At 44.5% G+C, this 18,964-nt stretch overlaps 1 protein-coding gene across 1 annotated transcript in view; it reads left to right on the top strand.

The window, feature by feature from the left end:
- Window positions 1-18,964, top strand: part of KIF5B (kinesin family member 5B) — a 92,282-nt gene that overhangs the window by 8,545 nt on the left and 64,773 nt on the right. Inside the window, exon 2 of the mRNA XM_040352628.1 lies at window positions 15,323-15,410. Within this exon, the coding sequence (XP_040208562.1) occupies window positions 15,323-15,410 (88 nt within the window). The remainder of the gene's footprint in view (window positions 1-15,322; window positions 15,411-18,964) is intronic.

Raw genomic sequence — 18,964 nt, 5'->3', positions numbered from 1 at the left:
GAGAAAAAACAATGCAGCTTACATTGGTGATCTATAAAAATGCATAAGTGACCAGACAGCAAAACGTTCAGAATTGCTGGTTGTAGGAAGGGCTTTCAGACTGCTCTAGTCTGCACAGCATATATATAATCCTTTTAATAATTGCTTAAACTGTAAAATCTAAGATTTAATTTAGTGCTGCCCAAGCCTTTAAATCAGGCATGTCTGGCGTATAGTCATGTTCTCCTTTGAGAAGCTTGATAGATTACTTCATAGTTATTGTTTGTGGCTGTGAATAGCCGGTGTCACCTGTGGGATTTGATCCTCCCTCTGCGCAGTATGGATAGCTGGGTGCGCTTTGTTAGTCATCCCACTCATCTTGCTGGTTCTTGTAGAGTCACTCATCGAAAATCTTCCTCTCTGGGGACTTGTTAGTCATTGTGGTGCTGGAGATGACAGTTTAAAGAAAACCTGTCCTGAGAGAAATAGAAGGCTGCTATTGCAGACATTTTACATTTTTATCCTAGGTGCTTGGCATTTTCAGAAATGTGTGTACACCCCAAAAATGGATGACAACTTTAGTTTATTTTGATCTAATAAATATATCACAGGAGGGTGGAAATAGTTTATTTTAATTTGGATCCTAATCGACTTGTTCCACATGACAATCCTACTTGTCCTGATAAAAAAAAAATATATATATTTTTTCCCCAGGATAGAAAATATAAAGGGTTGATGTTTTTATTAGGCAGGGGTGCTTTTAGCAATGTCTCTGGCTTTTAAAAATGAAAGGGCTTGATGGCGTCATGCCCACTGGCCTTTTAAAAAAACAGGCTGTAAAGTTAGTACCGACGGCAGGAAAAAAGCGGCTTTAAAAACGTGATTTTATCTGCGTTATGCATTGAAGTCAATGCATATTTAGCCGTGGTGGCTTTCAGCCGCGTTTCTCTGTCTCTATTCAAAATCAGTGGTTCCCTGTGGGAGCCCATTGATTTGAATAGAAGTTGCACCAGAAGTCGGATCAAGATGATCCGACTTGTGCGCTGAGAATCTTAAAGGGGAACCCTGCCAAAATGTAAACTTTTTTTGTGTGTGGTTACCCCCAAGACGATACCAGACACTTTGGTCTAGTATAGATCTTAAGAGGAACCCCCCACAATCAATACCAGCCCCTTATCCAAGCACGCAGCCCGGTAGGTCAGTAAGGAGGGGACGAACAGTGCTTTGGGGCAGGGGGGGCCCTGCCCCCACCCCAAAGCACCTTGTCCCCATGTTAAACATTACAAGGGCCCCTTACCATCAACCCTTCCCCGGTGGTTGTCGGGGTCTGTGGGTGGGGACTTATCAGAATCTGGAAGCCCACTTTAATAAGGGGTCCCCCAGATCCTGTCCCCCACCCTAGGTGAATGAGTGTGGGGTAACCCTACCCATTCACCTAAAAAATATACACTACACAGGGTTTTAAAATATTAAGGCAACTCTGCCTCTTCTCCCTCTGCCGGTCCTTCTCCCCTCTCTGGGTTCTTCTCCGCTGTCTTCTGCTTATTTGCTAGGTCTTCTCCCACTGTTCTTCTTCCGATGTTGACTCGTAGCAATCTCCCAGTGTAATGCTGGGTCCGCCGTGTGCAATGACTTATATTGGCATCGGGTGGGGCCATCCGAGAATGTAATTTGGAGGCCACGCCCCTTGTGACATTATCACCTGGGCCATGATGGGGCGATGATGTCACAAGGGGCATGGCCTCCAAATTACATCCTCGGTGGCCCCACCCCATGCCAATATGTCATTGAACACGGGGGACCCAGCATTACATCAGGAGAGCACGTCGAGTCAACATTTGAACAGTGGGAGAAGGACTGGCAGAAGGAGAAGAGCGGGAGCTGCCTTAATAAAAAAAAAATGTAAAACCCTGTGTAGTATTTTATTTTTGACACACTATTTTTTTTTTCCTTTATTTTTAATGGGTAGGGGGTACCATACACCCCACACTCATTCACCTATGGTGAGGGCCAAGATCTGGGGGCCCCTTTTCCAGATTCCGATAAGTCCCTGCCCGCAGACCCCGACAACCACCGGGCAAGGGTTGTCGGGAAGAAGCCCTTATCAACATGGGGACAAGGTGCTTTGAGGCATATTGATCTGACTTCTGGTGCGATTTCTATTCAAATCAAATTCCCATAGGGAACCATTGATTTTGAAAAGAACAAAAAAAGGTGTTTGGCAGCCCATCAGTGCCACCTCATTGCTCATCAGTGCCAAGCTGTCATTCAGTGCCAAGCTCATCAGTGCCCACCAGTGCCAAGCTCATCAGTGCCCACCAGTGCCAAGCTCATCAGTGCCCACCAGTGCCAAGCTCATCAGTGCCCACCAGTGCCAAGCTCATCAGTGCCCACCAGTGCCAAGCTCATCAGTGCCCACCAGTGCCAAGCTCATCAGTGCCCACCAGTGCCAAGCTCATCAGTGCCCACCAGTGCCAAGCTCATCAGTGCCCACCAGTGCCAAGCTCATCAGTGCCCACCAGTGCCAAGCTCATCAGTGCCCACCAGTGCCAAGCTCATCAGTGCCCACCAGTGCCAAGCTCATCAGTGCCCACCAGTGCCAAGCTCATCAGTGCCCACCAGTGCCAAGCTCATCAGTGCCCACCAGTGCCAAGCTCATCAGTGCCCACCAGTGCCAAGCTCATCAGTGCCCACCAGTGCCAAGCTCATCAGTGCCCACCAGTGCCAAGCTCATCAGTGCCCACCAGTGCCAAGCTCATCAGTGCCCACCAGTGCCAAGCTGTCATTCACTGCCACCTCACCAGTGCCAAGCTGTCATTCACTGCCACCTCACCAGTGCCAAGCTGTCATTCACTGCCACCTCACCAGTGCCAAGCTGTCATTCACTGCCACCTCACCAGTGCCAAGCTGTCATTCACTGCCACCTCACCAGTGCCAAGCTGTCATTCACTGCCACCTCACCAGTGCCAAGCTGTCATTCACTGCCACCTCACCAGTGCCAAGCTGTCATTCACTGCCACCTCACCAGTGCCAAGCTGTCATTCACTGCCACCTCACCAGTGCCAAGCTGTCATTCACTGCCACCTCACCAGTGCCAAGCTGTCATTCACTGCTGAACTCGCCAGTGGCATGCTGTCATTCACTGCCGAACTCACCAGTGCCAAGCTGTCATTCACACTAACACCTCACCAGTGCCCACCAGCGGAGCGCTCCCGGCTCCGTTCTGTCCCCTCGCATGTCCAAAGACCGCTCTATTTGTCCCCTGACATGCTGCGCAGGCAGCGGCCATGATAGCAGCCGTTTAAAATAGACGGTGGGCGGCTGTGGGGGGGGGGGGGGGGAGGATTGATTTCCACACAGCACACCCCTGCCTCACATCCCTAACAATCTGCCTTTTTTTTTTTTAGATAATAATCGGTTGATGCCGGTTTCTTTAAAAAGGCTAAATATCGGCCAATATATTGGTCGACCTCTAGTCCAGAAGTGGTTAAAGCGGAGTTCCACTTGTTTGTAAGTTTATTAAGTCAGCAGCTACCAAAAGTGTAACTGCTGACTTTTAATAAACACACTCACCTGTTCCACGGTCCAACGATGTGACCGCCCAAAGCCTCACTCTTCTCCCCTCCTCTGTGGCACCAACATTGCAAGTGTGGGCTTCCGGCTGTGTCAGCTTGCAATTTCACAGCTGTGTGCGCACTGTGTGAGTCGCGCTGCACTCTTAGTGGCCACGCAATCTTCTGGGACTTGTGACGTGTCCCAGAAGATTGGAGAGAGGAGTCTTTGAGGCGACGGAAGAAGGAAGTGGAACGGGAAGTGCCTGTTAAAACTAGGTCCCCCTCCCCCAAAAAAAGACATGCCGCATGTAGGGGGCCAGGAGTGCTTAAAGTAGGATAACCAGACATTCCCGGTTTCCGGGGACAGTCCCCAGATTGCGGACACTGTCCCTGGACCAAGTCTGTCCCCGGATTGAGGACACTGTCCCTGGACCAAGTCTGTCCCCGGATTGAGGACACTGTCCCTGGACCAAGTCTGTCCCCGGATTGAATTTGAACAGGGGCTGGGGCAATTTCAAAGACAGTCAGTGCAGAATAAAAAAAAAAATAATAATCTGAATTAAACACCCCCGCTCCTAGCTTAGGGGGTGTATTTTTCCCATTATCTGTGGCAATTTCTGATGATCATGTGCTGGTCGGGTGCATGCCCATTTAGCTCCGCTTGCATATTCTTCTGCCTTGGCTCAAGTCCCGGGCAGTCGCCTGCCCGCTTATCTCCTTGCCTTCCCTGGTGGAGTGATCTTCCTCCGCTCTCCACCCAGTAGTACCCGGGGCCCAGAGAGTGAGACTTGAGAGGCTGTGAGGCGGGCGGCGGCAATGGGAAGAGAGTCGCTGATTGCCGCCATTACTAAAAAAAGCGTCCCGGATTTAATTTAAAAAATCCGGTCACCTTAGCTTAAAGTGGAAGATCCGCTTTTGGATGGGACTCCGCTTTAATATTACCTTTTATGCAGAACATCCAAGAAACAGATTGTTTCACTTTCACAATTTTGGCAGAATTTGGTGTCTGTCGAGTGCGGAGCATCCCTTTAAAAGGAAATCATAGCGCAGCAATAAGGTTCAAGAAAGCAGATTTGAATCCTCCTCCTCCTGCTGTATCAGAACAATACCATGTTGTTTTCTGATCATTTTACAGCTCCTACTGATTGCCCTTCCTATTTTCTGGAATAGACTGTTCTTTGTTTCCTGTCTGCATCTATTTCCTACGTCCTATAAATATTTCTGTTATTGGCTCTGCTTTTCAGAGCAGAAAGTTTCTATTTCAGGGGGATGTCTGTTAGTGTAGGCTGTATTAATATTCAGTACAGTTGGAACGTCTGTGCAATCTGTCCGCCCTGTTTCATTGTGATTTTTTCTCCTAAGGTGAAGGTGTGTCCTGTAGCTAGAAAGGATTTTTGTTTTTTTTCTTCAGTATCCTGACTAAGCACCTTTGAAATGAAGGCTTGGGCTTGCGGGGAGGATGGCAGAGTTACAGCCGGCAATTTTTATGTAATAGTTTACTTCTACACTGCAGTAATAACTGATGTGTCTAGATATATTAATGTACTAATTATGGGGACTGTCGTTGCTGACCAGCTCCTGAAAATGCTTGTTGCTTGGCTTTGGCCTCCAAAGCTTTCGGCGACAGTGACTTGGAACAAACATGCCGAACAGGAAAGTCTGAGTAATGTCAGAGCACCTCAATTCAAAGTCTGTAGCCATTGAAGTATTGCAGCCGAGGATCTATGATTTTTAGTATGAGAGGCAATGCAGAAATATTGGTTATACTTCTGGATTGTTGTGGTACTACACTTTTTTTGTCAGATTACTTTAAAAAATAAAATAAACATTGTAAGGAAATGTGAGTGGTCTGGTATGCAGGTTGACAGGCTCTGCACAGCAAGATGTAGCCTGTTGGTTATTAAAAATAAAAACGTTGTTATACTTGCCTGCTCTGTGTGGTGGTTTTGCACAGAGCAGCCCTGATCTACTACTACTTGGGTCCCCAGCACTGCTGACTCAACCCACCCCCCTTGACCAGTGCCCCCAATAGCAAGCTGCTTGCTATGGGGCACTGGTGCATGCTTGCTCTTGAGTCCTGCTCTATGCTTCCTTCAAGCGGAGTTCCACCCAAAAGTGGAACTTCCGCTTTAAGCACTCCTCGCCCCCTTACATGCTACATTTGGCATGTCATTTTTTTGGGGGGGGGGGGGAGTGGGACTTCCTGTCCCACTTCCTACTTCCACCTAGGCACTGCCTAGGTGGCCCCTCCCTCTAGGCGATCTCCTCGTACACGTGACAGGTCCCAGGAGATTGCCTGCCAATTCCGGGAGCACAGTGAAACTGAAAGCTGTCACGGCCGGGTGCCCAGAATGTGAATGGAGGCGAATGGGAGATGAGCGACACTACGTTCCGGCCGCATCGCTGGACCGTGGAACAGGCGAGTGTCTGTTTATTAAAAGTTAGCTGCTGACTATTAATAAACATTAAAAGGCTGGAACTCCGCTTTAAGACACACAAAGCCACGGCTTGGCCCTGCCCCCACTCTCTCTTCATTGGCTCACTAGCTGTGATTTATGGCAATGGGAGCCAATGGCTCCCACCACTGTCTCGGCCAATGAGAAGAGATGGACCTCGGTAAGCTGAGGCTCCCCTGCACATCCCTTGTGCGAGAGGGGGCTCAGGTGAGTATTTGGTGGGGGGGCTGTGCGGGGCGCAGCACACAAGTGTTTTTTTTTTTTTTTTTTTACCTTCATGCAAAGGGTAAACCCTTATGTTTTTTTATATAACTAAAGTCGGAGAAATCATTTGTTAAAAAAAAAAAGGCAAAATCTTCCAAGAGATTCTCTTAATTAGCAAGGATATCCTCTTCCTGTTTTGGCTATGGTACAGGAAGTTATGGTAGCTCTCCCCAATGGGACACAGATGGGGGGAAAAAAAACTTACTCTAACCAAAACAAAAAAAAAGGTTTTGCCTGTAGTTCTACTTTAATGTATCCACAGGTATGAAGTATATTAACTCCTTAGCACCGACCGTACGCGCATATTCAGCCTAAGCTTTCAGGGGTTATACCAGGGTGATGCCGGCATCATCCCACTACTGTTTTTTAGAGTGGGCAGTCGGCTTTTCAGGGATAAGCAATGCAGCAAAGATAAAGATTTACTCCCATCAGTCTGGCATGTAAATTGCCACCATCCCTGGTAAATCAAAAAAGGAAGTTGCCTCAAAGAGTTGGGATTTTATGGGCAATGAATCGAATCAAAAAAATATATAAAAAATATATATAATTTATTACAAAATATAATAGAAAAAAAATACAAAAATACATACAGACATATACACCAACCAATGAGTGGTAAATAATTAAAAACAATGGTAAATAGACTAACAGTGCACATGTAAGAATGGTAAGAATGACAGTATCTGCATGTGAACTCCAAGGACCTAGAAATTTAGGTTCCTGAAGGTGTCGGACAGCTGATCCAACGCGTTTCGAATATATGGATTTATACTATTATCTTCAGGGATGACAGCATCTCTGAAATTGCAGAATGAATGATCAGAAAAATACATTTACATTATACAGAAAAATTATAGAGCATGATTATATATATATATATATATATATATATATATATATATATATATATATATATATATATATATATATATATATATATATATATATATATATATATATATCCAGGTCTATATAAAGATTATATTATATTTCAGTGACTGAGTTGGCGCCTATTGCAATATGAAAAATAATATATAGAAAACTTACATGTACATGCATCTGTCTAGATATGAACCAGTCCCTTCATCTAAGACCTGTCTGAGTCCACCAGACCTTCCACAGCATAGGAAATCCAAAGAACACAGGGTTCAATTTAAATTGCCAAAAGACAAAGTATCCCAAACCCCCTCAAAGCAAACACAGGCACCAAGGTAGGAATGGACCTGCGGAAGATAAATAGGAGATAAATGGCAACAAGTCCATTAAACCCCCCCATTCTTAAAGACTTCCCCTAAGCCACCAAAGGACTTACTGTGTTGTTGGAAAATCCCAGAAAACAAAGATGGTTAGAACTGCCAAAGCAAGAGGAGATCCATAGTAAGTACCTTCCACTAGGATGTCCAGAGGGAACTGGCAACATTGGATTCCCGGCGTTGTCCTAAATACCCAAAAACCCCGCCCAACATGGCAGGCTGTTGATGGAAACTATCCACAGACTAAAAAAAAGGAGAGCGAGAGGCTGGCTTGGAAATGGCCGCGTCATAGTCGTTGACCGGAAATGACAAAATCCCGTCGCCTGAAATGCCTGGACCCGGAAATGCTGCGATCTAGAATAAAAACACGGCCGCATAAAACCGCAATCCGGAAGTGCCGCCAGCCGAAAAAGGCCAAACCCAAGATTGTGGAAGGCATAGAACTGGAAGTCAAGGTACATCCGGCCAGAAATTGTGGCAAGTCAGTCGTCTCCATGGAACTACAATCTCCGGAGAGCACACAGGGTCTTGCCACGGAGAGTGCTAGGATGGAATACAAATGATTAAAGGGTAGAGAAGGAAGCAGAGAAAATGGGCAGTCCAAGATGGAAATAGGGCAAGCCTAAAAGATGGAAACCCCGCAATACCCCCCAAAAAAGTGAAAAGTAATATCAAAGGGTGAAGAATCCCCCCCCCCCCCAAAAAAAAAAGAAAGGGAAGGAAGCCTATGCGTGGTATGTGTCATATGGACCAAAATAAGGGAACCATAAAAAGAAAACCACCCACACCAAGCAGGGCAAACCGCCACCTGACACAAAAAATTGATATGATTGTCCCGGCAGAAGCCAGAAAACCAATCATAAATCACACCCCTCCCTGAATTGGAGGGGCTTTTGTCACAGCATGCTGTGAAGGTAAAGGACCCGGGTAAAAGCGCAATACGAAAGGAACTTCAGTTCAATCCTGTAACATAGAGACATGAAAATAATTACAAACATTTATGTAATACCAAAACATCAAAAAATATACAAATAGATAACGTAGAAAAGAAAAACAACCCCCCCATGATATTTCCCCAAAAGAAGTCCTATATACAAGTCCGACATAAAGAGCAACATTTAGATGACCACGGAAAGAAAGCACACATCCCTAGCAGGATGAAATAGCCATTGGAAGATGGATAGATTAGTTTACGTTTCAGTCGGTTTTGCCAGAACTGAACCCATTTAAGAAAGGTCTGAAGCTCTCTGCCTCGTTCAAACCTGGAAGAGTGGTAGCATCCAGATGTTTAATCCATCTCATTTCACGTTGTAATAACGTCTTATTCCAGTCACCTCCCCGTTTAGGGATGTGTAACCGGGCCAAGACGGTGAAATTAACTGACGGCATTCTGTAACCATGACATTAGGCCACATGTCACCCCAAAGGCAAATACAGATTACAGATCTTTATACTGGCCGCTAAGTGTTTACTAACACGTTGGCCCAGTTCTTGCTGCGTCTTGCCCACATAGAACGCTCCACACTGACCCTGCAACAAATATACCACATCTTGCGTTTTACAATTCGCAAAATGTTTCAGGTGGAAACGTTCACCATTAGGCAAGGTTGGGAAGGTTCTTTTGCCTATTACTTTACAGAAGTAAAGTTGACTGTATGGAAATAGATTTTTTAAGAGGCTCTGGGTGAAAACTAACTGCGTGAAGGATGGTATTACCGGCAGTTTCCTTCCTAAAAAGTTTACTGATGATTCTCCCAAACTGATCCTTAGTAATACAGATATCCAGAAAATTGATTTTGTGGTAATCATAGGACATGGTAAAGAATAGATTAAATTCATTGCTATTCATTATTTTTAAGCATTCTTTTAGGGTTTCTTCTGGGCCATTCCATATCAACAGCACATCGTCGATGTAGCGTTGCCACAGCACGATGTGCTGTGTGTATGTCATCAAATCATCACTGGACAGAAAGCCTTTTTCCCACTCCCCCAGGTACAGGTTGGCATATGAGGGTGCACAGCATGTCCCCATAGCCACTCCCTGTACCTGGAGGTAGTGGGAATCCTTAAAAAGAAAAACATTGTGCCTCACAATAAATTCCATCATGCATAGAATTAAGTTGTTAAATTTCCATTCTGTAGTATTATGTATTATGTTAATCTATGCCTGTAACACTCTGTCTTGTTGTGAATTGTTAAGGTCTGGAAGCGTTTCGATACCTTCGGGTGATTCTACGATATACAAGCAATAAACAATAGTTTATTAGTGGGACACAAAGGACGCCAATTTTGTTTGGGAGCCACGTTGCATGACTGCGCAATCGTCAGTTAAAGTGACGCAGTGCCGAATCGCAAAAAGGGGCCTTGTCCTTTACTTGCATATTGGTCCGGGTCTTAAGTGGTTAAAGATCTTTTTTGGTTGTTATCCTAGTGGAGAAGGGGAGGGATATGCCGCCGCTTTTCTCGGGCTCGGCTGCTAATGGTGATTGGGAAGAAAAAAATTGCAGTATTCAGAATCGCCGTTTTTGGCGCTCTGAATACTTTGAGGTGGACATCGCTGGAGAGAAGGAGCTCTGGTAAGTAATTCTGCCTTCTGCCTATACAATCTCTTTACAGACAGTGCTTCATTTTTATATTGTGTTGTGTGTGTTTTTTTTTTTTTATGAAAATTTAGCAAATGGCATTTCATTCACACTTGTGCGCCACAGCTGTTGTCTATTTTATGCAACCCACCTCAACAAAGTGTTATGGTCTGAACAGGGCTCATACAAAACCAGGATTTTCTATGTGCCCTGGCATTGAGCCTGTGTTGATCTACGTAGATGAATGCAGCTCAGCTGATGTGCTGTGAATAAGCAATAAAACGTGTACGTAAAATTTGTGTTGTGTACCTACAAATGAAGCAGACACAGTTGCTGTGGTTAGGGCTTTAGACTCCATTCACACAGGGGCAACACGACTTCCAGCGCGACTTTGGGAGTCAACTTGGACACGACTTGAGTATGAATCACAGCGCGACAAGAGGCAACTTCAAGTTGCCTCCAGGACAGGAGGCTTTCCAGTGGCCAATCAAACAAGAATCGGCTCTGTGTGAGGGAGGGGTTTGCCTGAGAAATGTATGTTTTCTTCCTGTATTGTTGCTTCTGTTAAGACAGTGATCCGACTTCTCAGGCAACTTCCATTGAAATCAATGGGTACAAGTTGCCTAGAAGTCGGATTGAAGTAGTACAGGAACCTTTTCTGAAGTCAGAGCAACTTCAGTAGTGTGTATTAACATGGCTCTATTCACACTAATTGCTTTTCTCAACAGTGCGACTTCAAGTCGGATCTCAAGTCGCCCCTGTGTGAATGGGCTGTTATTTGCTTTATTTTTGTTGAAGTGAGGTTGTTGGTGACAAGTGATATATTGTGAAAATGTATTTTTACCAGCCAGGGCAGTACAGCCTAGGGTTGGTTCTCGAGACTGTGCTTTGTTTGCGGAGTGCGCAACATGGCTTCTCCCTGTAGGCATGCTTCCTTCTCCAGTACAAATAATTCTCTATAGATTGAATTACTACATCACCACAGTGCAGTTATCGTATTGGATAATTGATTTTAATGTTTCTTGGGTCTTGTCCATCTTGGTGATTTGATGTTTTGTAGGCGGCTGAGGGCGTCACTCCGCTGTTATTTGTCAGATGAGTTGTTTGTTTCCCTCTGGACTAGCAGCAGATGCATTATGATAAGGGCTGAACTTTAAAATGAAAGTAAAGACATTTTTAATTTGGGGTTCTGCACTAAAAGATGAAGGTGGAATGTCAGTCGGCAAATGTTTTAATGATAAAAAATAAATAAATGTATCTGTCTTGCATTTTGGAGCCCAAAGAATATTCCACAAACTTTTAGGCTTGTGGCCCTTGGCACTAAAAAAAGCAATACAGCCACCTTCCCTTCACCATATTCATTTGGTACATGCTCCCAGAATCAGGAGAAATGCCGATTTTAAAGGGTTTCCGGCATGAATCCTGCAGGTACAAGTAGCAGTGTATTTTTATCACAGAAGTTTTCTTGTACTTTAAAGTGGAGCAAAGTTCCTCGTGGTCGACTTGTGCCATAATGTGCAATTATGCACATCACTTACCTCCTAATATGTGTAGACTTTCAACCTTGATGGATCTAGGTTCCAGTCACTGCTCCATTGCTGCCATCTTCCTCACCACCCCTTCAGGATCCTGTGACACGTTATTCATTCATTAGTTGGCCACTGATGATTTAACTCCATCAAATGCGTATAATGGTTATCATCCCTGACGCTCTGCTCTGTTCTCGGTGAGCTGGAATGTAAAGCCGTGGCCTCAATTAACGTCCGCCGCAATCGCGCGGTGGGGGCGCACGGAGGCACAGGATCCTGTGTCTCCGTTCGCCCCCACCTCCTCCCGCCGCAGCCGGTAATTGAGGCCGCGGCCTTGTGAAGTCCCAAGCTTCCTTCTGTGACCTGGCGCCATCTGGTCGTGGCCGTTGGCATTACATGTAAAACCAGTTTGAATGTGTAATTTTTCACTGCCATCTCCTCCCCACAAACGCACTTTTTTGGGGGGAAAAATACACCTTTTTTAAATAAAAAAAATAAGACAGCAGTAAAGTTATCCCAATTTTTTTTTTATATTGTAAAAGATAATGTTACGCCGAGTAAATTGCATCCGCTCGTGGAATGCTGACAAACTTTTACCCTTTAACCACTTCCATACAGGGCACTTATACACCTTCCCGCCCAGACCAATTTTTAGCTTTCAGCGCTGTTGCACTTTAAATTACAATTGCGCGGTCATGCTACACTGTACCCAAACTAAATTTTTATCATTTTGTACCCACAAATAGAGCTTTCTTTTGGTGGTATTTGATCACCTCTGGGATTTTTATTTTCTGCAAAAAAAAAAAAAAAATGACTGAAAATGTTTTAATTTTTTTTTGTTTCCGTTATAAAACATTGTAAATAAGTACGTTTTCTCCTTCACTAATGGGCACTGATGGTACTGCACTGACTGGCACTGATAAGGTGGCACTGATGGGCACCGATGAGGTGGCACCGATGTGGTGGCATTGATGATGGGCACCAATATGCGTCACGGATGGGCGTCACGGATGGGCGTCACGGATGGGCGTCACGGATGGGCGTCACGGATGGGCGTCACGGATGGGCGTCACGGATGGGCGTCACGGATGGGCGTCACGGATGGGCGGCAGGGATGGGCGGCAGGGATGGGCGGCAGGGATGGGCGGCATGGATTGGCATAGATGGGCACTAACTAATGTGTTGTACTAATGGATGCCAATCAGTGCCAAACAATGCCTTCCAATCAGTGATGCCCATTGTGGGCACTGATTGGCATCCATTGTGGCACTGATTGGCATCAATTATGTGTCATCCCTGGTGGTCTAGGGTGGCATACCTTTGATATAAATCCCTGGTGATCTAGTGGAATCCCTGGTGGTCCAGTGGGCATCCTCAGGGGGGGCTGTGCTGATCGATCAGCACAAACCCCCCCCCTGTCAGAGGAGCAGCCGCCGATCGGCTCTCCTCTACTCGCGTCTGACAGACGCGAGTGAGGAAAAGCCGATTACCGGCTTTTGCTGTTTACATCGTGATCAGCCTTCTGATCATGTGGTAAAGTGTCTCCGTGAGAGACACTTTACCTAGATCGGTGTTGCGGGGTGTCAGACTGACACCCTGCAACAACGATCGCCGCGATGCGCGCCCCCGGGGGCGCGCAGTGGCTCAGAATCCTGAGGGCGTCATATGACGTCCAGTCAGGATTCTACAACCACTTTGCCGCCGTCAATCTGTCATTGGCGGGCGGCAAGTGGTTAAAATCTCCATAGGCGACGTTTAAAAAAATTCTACAGGTTGCATGTTTTGAGTTAGAGGAGGTCTAGAGCTAGAATTATTGCTCTCGCTCCAATGATCGCGGCGATACCTCACGTGTGGTTTGAATACCGTTTACATATGCGGGCGCTACTCACGTATGTGTTCGCTTCTGCACGCGAGCTCGTCGGGACGGGGTGCGTTTTCTGGCTCCTAACTTTTTTAGCTGGCTCCTAGATTCCAAGCAAATTTGTCAAACCCTGGATTACAATATCTTGGTTGTGTTAAAGCATAAACATTTGTCCTGGGGGTCACATTTCAGAAATTCTAAATTAGTTTGATAGTTTAAAAGAAAATCCTGTCTGAAGCAGACTAGAAGAGGAAATATTTATATAATCCTCTTTTTATCTGCGTATGAAGAACATATTTCATTGTTCATGTACCAGAAGTTCTCAAATGTGTAATGAGTTAATGTGGCCTCTTTGCTGGAGCTAACTAGTCTGTTTTTAAAGCTGCGTGGCCTTATAACAACGGGTCATATGCTTGGACTGTATATAATGAGCGATTGTATAATTATAGCTCGCCATTTGTTCAAGGGGAAAATTATTGCTGCATTTAGCTAACCATGTGTTCTTTTTCCAAGTATACTTCACACATGCTTTATTAAAAAGAAATAATAAAGTGTGTGTGTGTAGAGATGGACCATTTTGCTCAACATTTGTGGCGTATCTATATCATATAGGCTTATTGATGATGGACTCATTTTCTGGTCTAATCTCACTGCTACAATATGCGCAACTCATCATAGCACATTATACCCAACTTCTATATTAGATGGCATTCTAGTACAAGATGGCATATTGGTAAAAGAATAGTGTGCTACTTTGTCTTAACCTGTATTGGTTAAAAAAATGTAGAAAAATAGCACTGGATCCTTTAGGTTATCTTATTAGTTATCTTGGCAGGTATTGATTTAGGTAATCCATTTCCCAGTTGGGCTGCTTCTACACCCTGGAAGATCTCCACGGTCTCTTTGGCTTGTAGTGTAAGCCAGGGGTCTCCAAACTGCGGCCCTGGGGCCGGGTGTGGCCCTTTGCTTGCCTTAATGCGGCCCTTGGGGCACTATTCCATCCAATTTAAATGGGGCATAATTCTTGTTGCTGACACCAATGGGGCACTATTCCTCCAACTGACACCATCAATTCTTTCCATTAACACCAACAATGGGGCACTTGTCATTCCACTGTCACCAAAGATATGGTATTCTTTACTCCCACTGGACATTTTTTACTCCCAATGGCCCTAGTCTGGCCCCCCCTAAAGTCTGAAGGACCGTGAACTGGCCCTTTGTTTAGAAAGTTTGGAGACCCCTGGTGTAAGCTAACAAAAATGTAAATTGAAGTGCCACATCACCGCTGAAAGATCCAGATGCTATTATGTTCAAATAGGTCAGAGGGACAATCCAACAAGTACCAGGGCATTGTGGGGGTCCCAAAACACCCTCTTCATCAGGATTTGATTGAAAATGATGCAAATGGACTAGAAGTGAACTAAAACTTTACTGATATTTTTCCAGTGTGATTATAAGCATGGATCTTGTCTGACAAAACCCATGCTTGTTCTTACACTGGAACAAATACCATTACATATGCAGTTTACTATTCGTCCATTCGCATTGTTTCAGTCAATACGATGCAGCTGGCATTTTTGGACCCCTAAAACGTGTTGCCTACTTTTTGGATTGTCCCCCATGTCTGGAGCTTTTTAGCAGTAGTGTTGCACTTCAATTACATTTTTTTTTATTTTTTTATACATTAACCAGTATTAGGACACTGCACCATAGTCTTTCCCTCTTATAAATAGCATCTGTGTCAGGCTGGCATACCATATTCTGTACCACTATAACCATTACCATGGCCTGTCCTCTCTAACCTCCATGCTGATCTGATTTTTATTTTTCCCCCTTTTATATAGACGAAACCTTATGTCTTTGATCGAGTATTCCAGTCGAACACATCTCAAGAACAAGTTTACAATGCCTGTGCTAAAGCAATTGTTAAAGGTAAGAATGATTAAATTCTTTAAACATAAGTTGTGCTTTTGTTGGTTTATCAGATTTTAAATTACCTAGTGTCATAACTACTCCCAGTATTCTTGCATTTTTAGGGCCCGTCCACGCCAGAAGCTTTGGTAGAACACAGCTGCTGGTATATGGTGTCATGACAGTGGTTCAGCTTTGTATGGATTATTATTTTTGTGAACTTTAGTGATATGTCACAAAATGTCATTTCTTTAATGTATATCGCAGAACACAGAGCAGCCAGCATTGGACACTGACGAAAAAGACAGGAAGTTCTTTCCTAATCATAACCCCTCCCATGTAGAGAGAGGCTACAGTAATGGCCACTACTGTGCAGCTCTCCATGATTGTTTAGATTATCAATGGTTCTTAAAGGGATCAAGAGACAGGTTCTATCCAAATTTATTTCGACAGCTATAATTGCTCAGAGGAATGGTACTCGGACCCTGCACTAGACTTGGAGGCATAGGACAGGAGGATGCAGTCGTTGCACTTTCCTGTGTCCATACACCCCAGCACCCTTCGGTCTCTATCACCATGGACACCTTTGCTGTGGCTGAAGACAGGAAAGTTCCCCCCTCTCTTTGAAGATGCTGACGCTGCTAGTTAATTTGCTCTGTCTTGAGCCATGATCAGAGGTCAGTTTACTGCTTTAGGCCTCGGATGCTCAGTTTGATGATCCAAAGATGGGTCATTCAGCTTCCAAATCTTCTATTTCTTGTTGGATTTGCCAGGAAATTTCTCAAGCTTATGGGTTGGAAGACATGGTTCCACCTTTTCTCAATGACGGCTCTTTCTACCAGTAGTGCTTTGGTTTCCTGGGCTATCTTCCATCAAGATTCAGTGGCTCCGGTTTGCAAAGTTTTTTTGCACAGGCTTTTGCGAATTTTGTAACAAGTTGATGTTGGCGTCGCTGTGGATGCTTTTTTTTTTAGTCGTAGTGTTTTGCAGGCTGCTGCGTGAGGTTCTTTCCTGTTTCTGGTTGATTTTGGGGGATTGTTGCCGTTTCCCTCCACTCATTTAATTGCTTTGGGACATTTCTGATACTAAGGATTACTAAAGATGCTCTGTGTCCCGTGATGTACTATAAAGAAAATTGTGGATTTTTGACTTGCTTGTAAAGTTCATTTCTTAACAGTAACGTATGGAAGACAGCAATCCCTCTTCTCTGTGTTGTGGTTTATACTACAAAACTGAAGCGTCTCCCACATGGTAGGGTTTATGTCTAGGGGAGGGGACTTCCTGCTTTTCTTACCAGTGTCCAATCGCCAGTAGGTGGCACGCAGGGTGGATTTAATTTGAATCAAGTTGATTTAAATCTACTCAAGTTTAAATCACAATTTTTAAAGAGCAACTGTCATCTGTCCCGCAGTGGCTCCTCCTCCTGACTCGCTGTTGACTCACAGACCGTCCCTTTCACTTTAATGGGACGGCTGGTGATGCGGCAGTGACACAACAAGGTGAGGGACGTGGCGGCAGCAGATGAGTGGATGCCCGCTAACAGGTGCTGCCATGGTGGATCTGAAATGACAGGTGCTCTTTAAACATAAGGACTCATTCTTGCTGGTAGTTGGGAAACCTTCATTTTGTTTGCAAATATTAAAGATTCTATCTAGATAGAAAAATCTGTCAGGTTAGTAAAACGGCGATATCGGAACAGATTCAATCATACAGTTTGTAGTGTACATGCTGTAGATTTGCAAAACGATGGAGATCGAGGACTATTCCTGAACTTTGTTTTATCTCATGGTTAAAGTGAAATGGTTTAAATGCATCAATGCGGTGCATGTTATCAGCTTGGATTCATAGAATGAGTTTACCAAAAATGTAAATATTGCAGAATATACAGCCTCATGCTACATAACTAAGCTCCATTTCATGTTGAATAAACTAAATGTTTAATCTATCTTAAATAGAAAACTATCTCTAGATAGATGTTTATATATTTTTTTTACTCCAAAAGCATCTTTATTTAAAAAAAAAAAGATAAAAAGAATTTTTGTGTGTATCTAATGTGACTACATGATCATGCTATTAGAATTTTTGAATACAGTAAGGCCCCCCACAACCACGGACAGGCGGTCTGTTTTCATCCAATCAATAGAGGAGAGCGGGGCACTAACTCTGAAGATGGACCTATCATCACCTGCTCAGCAGAGATCAATGGATGGATCCTTGCTGAGCAAGCCATCAAAATGAATGTGCCCCATGTGAAAGGGGTCCAATTCTGCACGCTAAAGCTTCTTATATTGAATATATGTGTGAGAGTAGTGAAATTGAATTTTTGTTGTCTCGCAAGTTGACACATTTTATGGCATGCTTTGTACATTTAGCACACATCAACAAATGTTTATAACCTCAGCAAAAGAAGTGTCTGCTTACTGATGAAACCTAACATAAAGGTAAAATTTACACCATCACAGCAGTAAATACTGAAACAATAGGTGATAATTATACTCAAAATTCTATTGCCATATAATAAAAGGTTTGACACCATGCTCTGGAATAATGGTGCAACAAAATGTAATGTGGGCAGCACACACCGTGCAGAGTTTCTTAGCTGTCATGGTGGTGGACAAATCTCCCTAATTTTGGGGTTTTCCCAGTGTGTAATTGATATGGGGATTCTTAATTTTTTCATTTTAATAATGGAGTGCTTTTACTTGCCATGGGGTTCTTGAAACTTGGGAGTCCAGTGCAGTCCTTGTTTAAAGGAAATCTGTCCCTTTTACTTTTTTTGGCCGGGTTTGCAGTGCTCCGACTTTGATTCAACTTCAATGAACGGGATCCGACAATACCAGGCCATTTGAGTCTGGTCTGAATCTTGAGTGGGGGAACCCCGCGCAAAAATGTAAAAAACGAAAACGGTGTGGGGTTCCCCCAAAATCCATACCAGATCCTTATCCTAGCATGCAGCTCAGTAAAGGGGAGGGGGGGTGCCCTTCTCTGGACCATATCGGGCCACGTGCCCTAAACATAAGGGGCAAGGGCCTCTTCCTGACAACCATACAATGGTGGGGGTCTGCTTGCAGGGGGCTTATCGGAAACTGGAGGCCCCCTTTAACAAGGGGGCCCCCTCAGATCCCGGTCCCCCATCCTATGTGAGTATGGGGTACATTGTACTTTTAGTCATTCGCCCAAAAAGGTGTCAACGATAAATAAAACCAGTACACAGGCTTTTGGCAAAGTCCTTTTTTATTAAAGTAGCTCCAACGTGTCTTCTCCCTCCGGTTTTTCTTTCTACTGGTGATGTCTTCTTCCTCGGATTCTTCTGCCGGTTCTTCTACCTCCTGAAGTCTTTTACCAACGCTAGCTCCCCCTGTTGGCTCTGGCGTGTGACATAACTTGTATAGCCACGGGGCATGGCAATTCTGTGACATCATCTGGAGACCCTGCCCCTTGTGATGTCACCGCCCCCATCATGCCCCGGCAGAAGAACCAAAGGAAGAAGATGGCGGAGGGAGAAGGACCATAGATGTTGTCTGGGGGATGATGTGTATGTCTTTTTTTTTTTTTTTTTTAATGATGGCTGTCCC

The sequence above is a fragment of the Rana temporaria genome, chromosome 5 (genome assembly GCF_905171775.1).
Source record: "Rana temporaria chromosome 5, aRanTem1.1, whole genome shotgun sequence".
NCBI classification, from domain to species: Eukaryota; Metazoa; Chordata; class Amphibia; order Anura; family Ranidae; genus Rana; species Rana temporaria.
Note: the sequence above shows the minus strand (reverse complement) of the source record. Positions and strands in the feature narration are given on the sequence as shown.